The 14,335-nt window shown below is 38.7% G+C and overlaps 1 protein-coding gene across 4 annotated transcripts in view; it reads left to right on the top strand.

Annotated features, from left to right (window-relative positions):
• Positions 1-12,631, top strand: part of stj (voltage-dependent calcium channel subunit straightjacket) — a 46,990-nt gene extending 34,359 nt beyond the window's left edge. For all 4 annotated transcript variants that reach the window (XM_074173518.1, XM_074173520.1, XM_074173519.1 and 1 more), the window contains 6 exons: positions 1,608-1,720; positions 1,806-1,945; positions 5,379-5,627; positions 7,243-7,592; positions 12,056-12,257; positions 12,314-12,631. In XM_074173518.1, the coding sequence (XP_074029619.1) occupies positions 1,608-1,720; positions 1,806-1,945; positions 5,379-5,627; positions 7,243-7,592; positions 12,056-12,257; positions 12,314-12,409 (1,150 nt within the window). In that variant the 3' untranslated portion in view covers positions 12,410-12,631. The remainder of the gene's footprint in view (positions 1-1,607; positions 1,721-1,805; positions 1,946-5,378; positions 5,628-7,242; positions 7,593-12,055; positions 12,258-12,313) is intronic.
• The last annotated feature ends 1,704 nt before the right edge of the window (positions 12,632-14,335 follow it).

The raw sequence follows: 14,335 nt of genomic DNA, 5'->3' as shown, positions 1-14,335 counted from the left end.
TTATTTTCACTTCCATTTTTATCATATTCTCCTCCTTTTCTAATGAATTTCATCCTACTGTTATTTTTTTAAGCTGATAACTCCCACCTACTGACAGTAAACATCAATGTGAAACTACGTGTGAATTTCATGAATTTTTCTTAATGTACGTATCTCAAACAGAAAGTGTTCTGAGTCAACATATATCGAGTAAATTTTCGAAATACCGTGAAATTTTTCTCTTGTGATATCAACAGCGATCGTGAGACAAAGAGTCATGTTTCATTTTTATAGAAATTATTCATAGGTACCATTTTGTTCTTGTATTTTGATTTAAAAAGTTGATTCGCCCTTTCTTTCTTACGAGATATTGTTTCTTACGTTATATTGTTATCAACAGTCAGGAAAATAGTTTTCAGCTCCAACGTTTCTTTTCTGAACGTCGTGAAGGTTCCGTCATGTCATTTCATCAACCCTATTTCAGCGGTTGGTTGTCTAGGAAGCATCTTGCCAGTTATTTTGCTGCAAGATATATCATAAATACTCACAAAACTTTCTCCATGTCGTTACACTTTTTTAAGTTCTATGTTTCAAATAGTTTCCAGTTACTTGACTCTATAGCTTAATTGGGAGAAGGAAATAGTAAGAGCAGATAGTTGTTGGTTCACAGAAGAATCAAAAACACCGGTTCTGGTGCTGGCGTTTAGAGTCGCAGATCCAGGACAGAGTTATCTACCTGCTTAGGAACTTATGCGACTGTATTTCAAGCGGGAATTGACGCTATTGAATTGTTTGCGGAGAGATTGGAAGAATCCAACCTCATACATAAGACCATAAAAATATTCTCTGAAGCTCTTGGCTCCTACCGAGCAAGTCTAAATTGGTAGCAAACAGCCAAAAACGACTTTCTTTGGTAGCAAGACTCAATAGATTGTCTCTGGTCTGGATTTCTAGCCATACTGGGCTGGAAGACAATGGCGCTGCTGATTCCCTTGCAAAGGAGGTGCTGCAAGCAGCTTCATCGGGCCAGAACCTGTCATTGGCATCGCTTTAGGCTTTGCCAAACAAAGATTGAACACTTGGATGGCAAGAAGATTTATAGACTTCTGGCAGATTCTTCCAGGATTGGCTCACTCCAACGCATTCATTCACCCTTCGAAGCTTGATACAAAATATATGTTGGACTACAGTAAAGATGAACTACGATGTCTAACAGGTCTTCTTACAGGTCACTGTCATTTGAATCATCATAGGCTTGAAAAATGATGAAACAGCAGAGCATACACTTTGTGCCTGCCCCGTTGTGGGTCGAAACAGGTTTTCAAAGTTTGGTAGAACCACACTTTTACGTCTGACCTGAACGATCACTCACCATATGAACTAATCGGCTTCGTCAAGAAGCTGGGTTTATTTGGTAGAGTGTGAATAGGTGTGACCCACAATAAACCCTGCTGGAGGATCCAATAGCCCCACATATTTTGGGCCTAACCTAACCTATAGCTTAATTGAATAAATATTGAATTTCATTACGTCTTCAAATTGATTATTTTATTCAATTCTGTTTGCATCATCTAGTTCAGTAGTAACTAGTATAATATGTTGAATTAATTCAATCCGCCATTTTGTAGTAATTTCCGGATCCTCCATAATAAAGCCATCGACGAGATTTGGTACAAGCGGGCAGTGGAACACCATTATGTGGACTCAAATAACTTCGTTTATTCTGTGCCACACTATATAGGTGAGCGAATAACCTCATCACATTCTTAGAATATACAAACACTTCCAAAAGTCAGGTAACGACATTCATATTTTCCATTTCACAGGTAATTCTAGCCATAGCTTTGTCACTGTTAGCAGAGCTATCTTCAAAGAAGAAGGGTCAAGGAAAGCACCAGTAGCTGTAGTGGGTTATCAATTCTACCAGAGTGCCTTACAGGCACTTTTTACAAAAATAACTTCAAGCGTAAGTTCAAATACACAATAAATTTGAAAGCTCACTCCTTCATTTTCATATACTGGCATATGTTCCATCAGACATATCCTAGTCCTAGAGAATTAAAAGTAATGTTTGCCAAAATCTGGTATTTTTCAAGGACAAAACACAAGCACTACAGAAAAATCCTTAAGACGCTTTAAGAGCGGTGTCTGTGCGAAAGTAGTGATCCACGTTGGATTTGAATCGCTGGAGATTAAACTCATTTGGAAAAAAATTCTCAGGAAGTTCATTCCACATGAACGCGGTGCTCCAAAGGAAGGATATCTATGGATTTTCTGACTCCGCAATAAAACTGATGACCTCATACCTTCAAAATAGATCCTAAATAATTCACTGTAATAATCAGAGCAGTTCAAGTCTGATAATACGCAAAGGTGTTCCATAAGGAAGCGTTTTGGGACCGCTATTGTTCTTGATTTATATAAATGGCCTACACGAAAGCAAAAACACATCAACAACCTTAGTTGCCGATGATGCTACCTTCGCAACCAGAATCGAAAAGAATTCTACAAGAATTGATGAAATGATAGGATCGATCATCAATCAAGCTATTGCTTGGTTCACGGCAAACGAACTAATCTTGAACACACGCAAGACACAGGCACTCATTTTCAGTACAAAGCATATTGCCAATCAGAGAGTATAATTTCTAGGATATGTTATTGATCCCAACTTAAATTGGAAACTTCATATAGATCAATTAACAAGCAAGTTATCAAGAACAATATTTGCAATTAGACGGATGAAATCGCTAGTGAACTTACGGTCTAATTCACTGGGGCCAATCTTGCTACACTCAGTCAATATTTATTATCCAGAAAAGAGCCATTAGAGCTCTGGCCGGTATAACTCAAACTGAAAGCTGTAAACCATGGTTCATTAAGTTTAAAATACTGACACTTCCATCAGCAATTATTTACAATGAACTAATCTACGTAAAAACGCACATGCATTTGTACACACTTAATGGAGATTCACACAATTATCTGAATAGAATGAGATCCCATATCGCTATTCCAAATAACAGATTAACTTCTATGAATAAAAAATGTATTGGTATCAGATTATTCAACTCTCTACCAGACTTTATCAAAAAGCTCCAATTGCCATTTTTAAAGCAAAACTGAAAACTCACTTACAATGCTCTGCCTATTATGACATCTCTGAATGTAGATTTCCTCAATGTTAGTCGATAAACTGTGTAACATTATTGAACCCATTTTAACAAAGATGTGAATAAATTTTATAAATTTTGAAATTTGGCATCCAAAAAAAGTGACGTGAAAATGTATAACTATCATTGTGAAATCCAATATGTATATTTTATTCATAAACAAATTGTATTTAGTTTTAGGATTAGGTGTAGTCAATGACTTGTCAAAACACTATGTCATGTATTACTGACCAATAAAGTACAATACATGAGAACAATACTTCAAAGAAGGTTTGATCTGAGCATTATAAAGCATCAAAAGTTGATGAGGTGTGTACAGTCTTGTGATTCGGAACAGTGTTCCAAGCTTTTGAGAAACAGCCTTTGCAATTCCAGCGACATAATTGTGCCTAGACATATTGGTGTCCATTTTAGCCCCCAGCAAACTTATCAAAGCAGAAAGTGGGATTGTCTGTCCTGACGTTATTGTATCCTACTCGAAGACATTTATCTTTTTGGAGAAAATCGATCCCTGGGTTTGTGTGACATTGAATTGAACCTGGTTACTTTACCCCAATTCGAAATCACTTCTAGATCCTCATTAAGATATGCAACCTCCTGCTGCCGATAAAGATGAGCGTCCGCAGTCGATGTCCTGGATTCCAGATGGAATGACGAGACAAGTGTGCTGGTGTTAGCAAAGCAATACATTGGATTCTTGGTTTTATCCAATAAGTCGTTGATATATACTGAAAAGAGCGGTAGAGACAATATTAATCCCTAGAAACACCATCGTTGCTGGTTAAATTATTCGAGAGATATCCATCGACGGCCACTTGCAGGAAACGTTCTTTTAGGAAGCTGGAATGCCGCACACAAAAATGATCCGACAAGCTGTAGCATCGAAGTTTAGCCAGCAAGCCCTCATGACACACACGATCAAAGGCCTTAGAAATATCAAGCGCAACAGCTCTTGAACTTCCATGTTTCTCAAAGGCGTTATTCCAAATATGAGTGACATACGAAAGCCACATCGCTCAAGATGTTAATGCCTTCCAAGTATTTAAGGATATGGTGGTTTACGGCTTTCTCCATGATTTTTGATATCACTGAAAGCCAAGTAACTGGTCTATAGTTATTTGGAAGATTTTCCCTGCCCTTTTTGGGAATGTATACCTATACACAGACACAGACATATATAGGTACACATAACTATATTACTTCAAACATATCGTCCATACAAACAAGCAAACAACAAATCAAAAAAACTGTGGATAGCAAAATATTCACTAATGTCATAAAAGCAGGATTCCACGAAATATTTTTTCAATCTTGTTTTGAATTTATTGATATCACTTGGTAGATAATTGAAAAATCGTATTCCATTATATTTAGGACTGCTTTCGTAAAGTGATGTACGATGCTTTATACTACTAAATAAGTCACCATGCCTCGTAGCATGGTCATGAGAGAAGATCTGAGAAGATCTTGATGTTGAGTAACATAAATATGTTACGTTTTATAAATGTAGATCGATGATACCGTCAGTAATTTAAACTTTTTAAAATGATTCCTACACGTCATTCGGTAATCTAAGCCAAAGATTAGACGAACTAGTCTTTATTGACTAATGAAAAATCTGCGAGCATTGGCCATACTTCCCCAAAGGACAGTATTATAAGAAATATGTGAATATGAGAGAGCATAGTACAAATATATTAATTGCTCTAGTGTGAATATATTTTTCAGCTGCGAAATTGCATAATAACTACTACTGAGTCTCTTACACTCCTGATCAACATGTGTATTCCACTTCAAATTAACATCTAAATATGTGCCCAGAAATTTTATTGAATCCGAAAAATATATATTTTTGTTGTTTTCGCGAACAAAATAATCATTTGAGATTTTTGTATGAGAATAAAGCTGTAGACATACTGTTTTGTCAGGATTGACAATTAAGAAATTGCCACTTCACTAATTGTAATTTTTGGCATTGAGGATTCTAGTGTGGCAATGGTGGGTGGTGTCTTTCCCAGAAAATCGACTGTGTGAATTTGCTTTTTCTATGGATGTTGTTGCAATTGAACCATCCACTTGTGTTAGTGGTGGAATTGTGGATTTTGTAAAGTAACCTCAAAGTTTTAACAAATCTTGTATATTTTTTCATCTTTGGGTTCGAACATCCCGAATAGTACTTGAAATTTAGTTCCTTTGGACCGTATTTTACCTGTTTTTTTTTCGCAGTGTGGTGATATGCCGTGCAAAAGAACTTGTGATTCTGAGGAACTTCATTGTCTGGTCCTCGACGATAATGGCTATGTTATCGTCAGCGATGATCCGCGGGAAACGGGATTCTTCTTTGGCAGAATACGGTCTGACATTATGGGACAATTGGTAGAAGAGGGGATATACAAGGCGACGAGGATGTACGACTACCAAGGGCTGTGCGCTGAGCCTCAGGATGGATCTAGTCCAGCAACAAAGCTGTTTACGGTAGGAAACTACACACATCGGAAAAGTCTACGGATATTTTTATAACATACTAAATATCATAAAAATATATGCATGAGGTCGTTTAATTTCGATTAAATTGGTACACTCGAACACCCTGTAGATTTCTATAGGTTGAGCAAAGCCTGCAAAAACGGTAACTAATCTTTTATCAAGTTTTTTACAAACTGTATGTTTTCGGCTAAAATGAATAATCTGAAAGTGTAGAGTTTGTACATTCTATGCAGTTCTTGCTCAGCAATTAAACTGGAAATATTGTGCTTTAACATGGAACGCCATCACTTACCATTGGCTGAGATGAATAGAGCTGTAGGGCTTCTTTAAGGTGGCATGCGACAAAATGATGTAGCTCTTCGTTTGGGGGTCTCCCAAAGTGTTATCAGTCGATTGTGGCGGCGTTTCCGTGAAACTGGCAGTCCAGCCGAACAACATCCAGGGCGAGGACGCGCTACAACTGCAGTTCAAGACCGATTTTTAGTCTTAACCGCAAGAAGACAACCGACAATCACAGCACCTGAGTTGGTTAACGTGTTGCAGCAGACGCACCAGGTAACCATTGGTCGTGATACTGTCAGAAATCGACTGCATGAAGCAGATCTCCACAACAGAAGGCCACTTAGATGTCCACCTTTGTCGAGAGGCAATCGCGGTAGAAGATTAGAGTGGTGTCAAGTTGGGCCACAGTTTTGTTTACAGACGAATCCAGATTTGGATTCCATCCAGATTCTCGTCGAGTAAGACTGTGGAGACGACCTGGAAATAATGAACGTTTGAGACACGTCCAGGAAGTCCACACATACAGAGGTGGTACAGTAATGCTATGGGGCGGGATCATGATCGGCGGCAGAACCGATCTCGTTTTTCCAAATCGCTCCCTCACAGCTCGACAGTACCTCGACACCATTCTTCTACCTATCGTCCGTCCGTTTGTTGTGGTGCTGTTGGTGAAAACTTCCACCTAATGCACGATAATGCTCGTCCACATGTCGCGCGTCTAGTGACTGACTGGCTCACCAACGAAGGAGTTGATGTATTGCCATGGCCAGCACAATCACCGGACCTGAATCCCATCGAGCATGTGTGGGACATGCTTCAACGAAAAATTACTCCGCATATGGGGAACATTCACACAACGTTTCAATTGAGAGAGCTTTTAATCGCTGAATGGGCAAATGTACCTCAACAAGACATTGACAATCTCATTTTGTCGATGCACGATAGATGTAGGGCCGAAATAAACCAGCGTGGAGGCCATACTTTGTACTGATTCCAATTTTTTTTTGTATTATGATTTTTTTTCGGGGTGCCAAAGAAGAGAGCCATATTTTTTTTAGTTTTGCTTATATGCGCACTCAGTATTTTTGACCATTTAATAAATTTTGTTGTAAGTTACATTCGTTTAATAATCACCCGTCAACTTTTTTCCCTGAAGCGATCTAAAAAAAAATTATTGCCATTTTTAAAAATATCCCTAGACTTTTCCGATGTGTGTATAATTGAAATGAGTAAATGATTCAAATTTTCATTCAAAATAATCAAATTTTTTAGGATGTTGAAGCAAAATGTTTCCAAAAACTGAGCAATACTTTTTTTCTAGCCAATAATCCATCTCTCCGAACTCTTCAACTGGTTTGTTGGCAGTCTCATCTTCCTTGTAAGATCAACACTTGGTAACCATCACTTCGAGTCAATGTCAGGTGCGGAACACTACCCAGAAACCCACTACGAGATGACGGACGAACGCGAGTACGAACACAATCACGAACACGATCACTTTGAAGACGCTGAGATGCCATTGAGTGACAAGGAATTCGTCCAGAAGTTTGCAATCACAAAAACGAAGCCTGAGCCGTGTGACACGCAAATGTCGTTATATTCGCTGGTTCATTATTCGGAGAGGAATATTTCCAACAGCGCTTACAACAAATCCATGGTGGAATGTTCGAGGTAGGTTTTGGTGTTGATTTTTTTGAATGTATACTGCTAGGGACCTCATTCATATATAATTTCACAAAATCATCCCCGATCCGGATCAGAGACCACAACCATTACTAGAGACCACAACCATTACTAGAAACCACAACCACAGAAAGCCAATGCCGAATTGAAATAGTATAACATACCGAAGGGTCTCATACACACTAGCACTAGCACTAGTTATTGCAGCGCTAAAAGGGTTTCAAATAAACTTCCGTTTCGTGAAACATAAAAATGAAATGTCAATTTTGAATGGTTAGAAAAGGGCTTGTAATAAAGTAATCTTTTTCGTCTCCACTTTTGAAACTTTTTTTTGTTCAGAATGAGCTCGTTCAGCTGCGTGGAGGGCTGGTTTTGTGAAACTTTGGCATCTGGTATATCTGTATCTATAGAGTAGGGAGGGGGAGTGTATTTTTTTTTTATTTATTCAATCCGCATTCGACCTCAAAGGGTCATTTGCGGTGGAACAATATAATATTTACAATATGTTGGTAATCTTAATATCACTGATATATTGAATCACTTTTCTAAAGTTTGTATTCGAAAGGATGGAGATGTCACTAGGTAGCAGAAGGGCATTTCTGTACTGCTGGTATTGGGGACAGCTAAATAGATGATGTACAGTTAATGTTGTGTAGCACCAGTTACAATTTGGTGGCGGCTCCTTCTTCAAGATGTGCTGATGTGTGAGTCTGGTATGTCCAATCCTTAGGCGAGTTAGAATCGTCTGATGTTTCCTGCTTAGTCCAGAATAGTTCGGCTTTTCCATGTTCGGATTTAGTTTGTAGAGCTTGTTTGTTGTAAGTGTCTGCCATCTGACTTTCCATAGATGCGAGGTTACAGATTTAATTTGGTTGTATAAATCTTGATATGGTATTTTTTTTATTATTCGTGATACAGGGCTTGTGGAAGAGCCATTTCATCGGCTTTTTCATTTCCTGGTATCCCAGTGTGTGATGGGACCCATACTATTTCAACTTTTTTACCCCCTGATATAATGCAGTCAGGTTTGATTTGATTTTTTGTAAAATTGGATGTCTGGGATAAAGTTGTTGGATCCCTTCCACTGAGCTGAGCGAGTCCGTGTGTTTCCATCTGTTCTCCTTGCTTTCATGATGGCTTTGGATAACGCATATAGCTCTCCAGTGTATACGCTTCAACTTTTTGACAGTTTATAAGAGTCAGTACCATGCTCGCTGATAACTGCTGCTCCCACTCCTTCTTTACATTTTGACGTATCAGTGTATATATGATTGTATTCAGTATATTTATTGGATATTGCTCTGAAGGAATTTAGGATGAGTAAATTAGGAGTGTCGTGTTTTGGGAATTTTAGGAGTTCAGTGTTGCAAGGGGGAATATCTATTGTCCAGGGGGGAGGGGTGTTCGTATTAATTGGTTGTGTTAAAGTGAAATCTATTGTTGCCGCTATTCTGCGTATCCGAGTATGCAATGGTGCCATTATATTGGGGTTTTGCTCATAAATTGGATTGGTATGATGAGGAAAAATTCGTTTATGAACAGGGTTTCTGTAGTTTGCCGATATCCTTGCTGCATACGTTAATGTCAGGTATTTTCTAGAGGGGGTTCTCCTGCTTCCTCGTAAATACTTTCCACGGGACTGGTTCGGTATGCGCCAAGAGAAATTCTTAAACCTGCATGATGAATGCTGTCTAGTTGTTTGAGCACTGATTTACGACCACTGGAGTACACTATAGATCCGTAGTCTATCTTCGAACGAATTATCATTCGGTATATATGTAACAATGTGACGCAGTCAGCTCCCCAAGATTGGTTTGCTAAAACTTTCAACAGATTGATGCCGTTCTGACATGTTTGTTTCAAGATATTAATATGTTTTTTCCATTGAAGTTTTTTGTCAAATATGAGTCCGAGAAATTTTATCTCGTCAACAAATTCCAATTGACAGTTGTTGTGTGTTATAACTGGTGGATCCATATCAGAACTTTTGGAGAAAAGTATGCATTTGGTTTTGCTAGTTGAGAATTCAAACCCAGTGTTTTTGGACCAAGTTTCGAGTTCATATATTGCGGTTTGCAGTAGTCTTGATGCAGATGGGATGTTTCTACCACTTGTATATAAAACCAGATCATCCGCGTGCAGATTGGCTCTCACTGGTGCTCTGATATTTTTTTAAATATCGTTTATGGCAATCAAGAATAGAGTTGTACTCAGAAATGATCCTTGGGGGATGCAATTTTCTTGTATTTTCGTATTTGATAATATTCCGTTTGTTCTCACTCTGAAAGATCTATTGGACAGAAAATTTTGAATAAATGCAGCGATATTTCCGTCAATGCTCCATGCAAGTAATTGTTTGATAATTCTATATTTCCAAACTCGATCATATGCTTTATCAATATCGAAGAATACCGCTATGAGTTTTTGTCTGTTTGCAAAGGCTTCTCGGATATCTGATTCAAGGTTAACAAGGTTATCTTGGGTAGACCTATTCTTTCGAAATCCACTCTGCTCAGGTATGAGCAGATAATTTTGCTCCAGGAAAAATATTAGTCGGGCATTCAAAATTTTTTCAAGTATCTTACACATCGTACAGGTCAGCGATATTGGCCTGTACGAGTGTGGGTCAGGTTTGTTTTTGTTTGTTTTCAGAATTGGGATAACAATTGCCTCCGACCAGCTGCTTGGCAATTGTCTCGTGAGAAATATTTTATTCAGCATATTGAGTAAATATTGCTTTCTCTTATCTGTCAATTTATGGAGAAATATATATGGAACTGAATCAGGTCCTGGGCTAGAGTCGTTGGTTTTAGACGTGGCTTCAGATTTTCGTTACTGAACGGTCGGCGTACTCAGTACTTAGTCTCTCATTCGTGCGACGAACAAATCTCAAAGAGAAGGAACTGAACATAGCTTTCCCTTGTACTCGTAACCTGTCGCATGAAATAAAAGTCACATTTTCTATAAAAAGACGACCTGTTTACTTAGATTAACCACTTAAACGAAAAGAAAGAAAACGTACAGTATCATAAAATAACACCTGTTGGTTGACGTGACCTAAACCTCCATGATAAAATAAATAAGAAGTGTCTGAGGCAAACTTTTTTCCATAGATGTTAAACTATTCCGTAACACTTTCGGTCTTGGGCCAGTGTTATTCAGTTCATAGATAGTGTAGGTCCTCAAAGGACCCGTAATAAAGCAAAATCAACTCCTTTCAGTATGTTTTGAGATGATATGTGATGCGATCGATATATGGATACACTAGATCAATCGAGAGAGGGAGAGAGAGGACTAAATGGATACCCCGACAACGGTCCCGAAGGAATGGCAGAGAAGAGTCTACTCAGTTCCGACAAGACCGGTATATGGAGAAAAAAACTTTGTTGCGATACACGAGTTACAGAGAGACTGAGAAAAAGAGAAAGAATGAGAGACAGGACCAAGTGGGCACTACGACAAAAGTCCCGCCCCAATGAAAGAACCCGAAAAAAAGCGTAGTGTAGAAATCAGGACCAAGTGGGTATCCTCACAAAGGTAATGAAGAAACTAGGTATGGTAAAGACACGAGGACGGAACGACCGATAGGAAGTATTCCAGACGCGGACTTCGACCTGGGTGGCGGCTGATAGACATGAAACTATAATGATCATCCGCGTTCAGTTTTAGCCTTAGTCGACTGACTCGCCAAAGTATGTTTCAACTCCACCCCCACTCTCCATACCTCCCACATGCAGCCCTGCCTGGCCGCATACGTCATCGCTACGTTGTTGAGCGGACTATGAATATTGGTCGGAAGTCTCATTTACCCCGGGGATTGAAGGGTTCGCTGTATAGGATTATCAAGTGAACTGAGTACCCAACTCTCTTCTGGATATTTTCTAGAAAGAATTATGTAATCAAACCCAGGAATAACCGAGAATAAAATCGACGATTCAGCCATTTGGACGACGTTATAGTAGCTAGACCCTAACGGAAGTTTCATTAGCAGACCGTGAGCAGGTTCTACAGGGAACAGAGGTTTGGGACGAAACACAGGGTTTGGGAGTCAGATTTGCATTCAGATCTTCCTGCAGCAGTAATGGCGACTGTATTGTTTGTCAGTACACCATTGACCATAACCTTCCTTTTTTTTGGACTTACTAAATAGAGGAACCCCAACATTACCTACTTATGAAAACGCATACTTTCAATATCAACAGCGGCGGCAGGAGTTAAGAGACGGCGGTTCAAAAATAAAAGGGGGGGACATTAACGAAATGCACTGTATATTCTGCGGTAATCAAGAAGGAGGGTTAGTTACACCTCATGAAGAAATGTTTTTAATTATCTCTAAAGACAAATAGTATCATTGCATTCGATATTTTTTTAATGGGGGGAATGGGGAGATGAAGCGATTTGAACCATTGTTGATGTGATTGTGAGATAGCAGTAATATATGATCTTTTTAGGCCGTTCATTGTCCAAAAGGTGTCAGACAGCAACATGATCCTGTTGGTGATTACAAAAGTCTGTTGGGAGGACAAGAATGTAGTCGTCGACTCTCCAGACCCCATAGAAGTGGACTACAACATGACTTTGGCATGCTTTAGAGCTGCCCATAATGACTTCCCAAGAAGGCATTACATGAGCTGTATAAACAAGCATGCCAACGTAAGTCGCCATTCAGAAATGCACAAGCAAAAAGTTGAATCCATTTTCATTTGCAGGAAAGCGAGATAAAGCTATGCGGGAAGGGGTACAACACATCGCCATCTTTCATTCTAGCAGTCTTGTCGCTCATATCATACGTTTTACTATTGTAGATCATAGGTTAGTTTAGGTAAAATTTCAATATCTGTGATATACTTGGTATTCTCAAGGGTAATCTGATATGCTGTGTAAGTTTCTATATCAAATTTATCATAAGGAGTTAATTTTAGTCCTGTGTATTTCCTGTTGAAATCCTACTCGTTGTGTTGTTTTATTTTACTCAACATTCCATATATTTTATGTAATCATGTTCGAAATATAATTTTTTCTCTTTACAGTTTTGATTCATAACTTGTTGATGACAAACGACAACACTTCTGTCTATTCTTTCCAGTCTAATACTCAAATATCAGCTGCTAATGCATACCTTCAGCGACAACAAGGAGCTTCATATCGTAATAAAGATCTCAAGAAAAGTTTACTTCGAGTGAGAGTTTCATTGAAAGCTTCAGGTAATACAACAATGGGGCAGAGAGAGAGAGCAAGTCATGCAAATGTGAGGCACTGGAGTCAAGCAAACTATGGACAACATACATTTATGTCCAAGAGGCCTGTATAACTTCGGTAGCAGTCAATCATTTTGAGAGGGTTCTACCAATAGAATAATAGGAGTAAATTAAGTCTTTGTTGCACAAATAAATATGAGAAATCAATAATCATACAGTGACTAGATCATTATGGATTAACTACCTATCATGTTGGGTTTGATATCCAACTAATTAACCTTACTCCAATATGAAGTAATAAGAATTGAGAGAATTAATCAAAAGACAAACATACATTGTTGCATATTACTCATGTTTAAATCTTCCAGAGGAAAATCAATGGTCCTCTAAAATAGTATTTCTCAAAGTGGGCGATAACGCCCCCTTGTGAGCGCTGGAGGCCTATAGGGGTGCAAAAAAGGGCACAGAGAAGATTGGGGGCGTTAAAGCGGTTTAGGGGGGTGATGGCTAATTTAAAAATGTTTTTTGCTTTCAACACAAACTTAACCGCTCCTTTACGCTTAACGCACGTTTCCTCGTGTATCGCCATCTAAGGGATTAGCCAGTAACTATTTCCTGTCCGATAGTTGTCAAACTTTACAATAGATGGTGGTAAGCTTCAATGCGAAGCGAGAAGTTTCTAGTCTCCATTCTCGAAAGTACTAGGCCCGCCCGCTGCCTCATATAAAAGCGCGCGCGCCATCCAGCCAGTAATGTCATTCGACGATATTATGAAAACAAGTGAATTTAGCTAGCGACTAGCTAGGTAAAGCGCTGTACGTGCGGTGGTGAATACTTAGAGTAGTGTCATTAGCAAGTTTTTAATACTCGATTCCACTGAAGAATATTATATCAGCTGCTACGGATAGCGCTCCGGCTATGACAGGACGTCACAAAGGCTACATAGCTTACTTAAAAAATAAAATTCCAGATGTGCTCGCTGTACATTGCGTCATTCATACACAACATTTGCGAAAAATTTGAGTGAGCACCTCTCTCAATCACTGCAATATATCATCAAAGCAGTCAATAAAATCCGAAACAGCTCTTTAAATGAGAGATTATTCAATCAGCTTTGTGTTGCTAATGATGAAGATTTCAACCGATTGTTATTTCACACAGAAGTGCGTTGGTTATCAAGAGGTAACTGTCTGACTCGGTTTTACAATCTATATGACTCTGTAATAGAGTTCCTGGAAAACAAAGACAAAGAATTGCACGACAACCTCATCATTTCAAAGAGTGATATTTCGTACTTGACAGACCTGTATAAATTATTTAATGATATCAGTCTCCAAATTCAAGGTGATGAGACTTGAATTTGATCAAAACAAAAAATGTCATTGCTGCTTTTGCAGCCAAATTGCTCTTATACAAGAATAACATCGGCAGAAGTGAGTTTCGCAATTTCCCTAATTTTTTAGCAGTATCCTTCAACAACGACTTGCTTGTTTACTGCCAACATTTGGAGAACCTCCACTGAGAGTTTGCAGA

This window comes from Leptinotarsa decemlineata, unplaced genomic scaffold (genome assembly GCF_025532065.1).
Source record: "Leptinotarsa decemlineata unplaced genomic scaffold, Ldec_3_MD MMD2_tig00000251_RagTag_RagTag, whole genome shotgun sequence".
NCBI lineage: Eukaryota > Metazoa > Arthropoda > Insecta > Coleoptera > Chrysomelidae > Leptinotarsa > Leptinotarsa decemlineata.
Note: the sequence above shows the minus strand (reverse complement) of the source record. Positions and strands in the feature narration are given on the sequence as shown.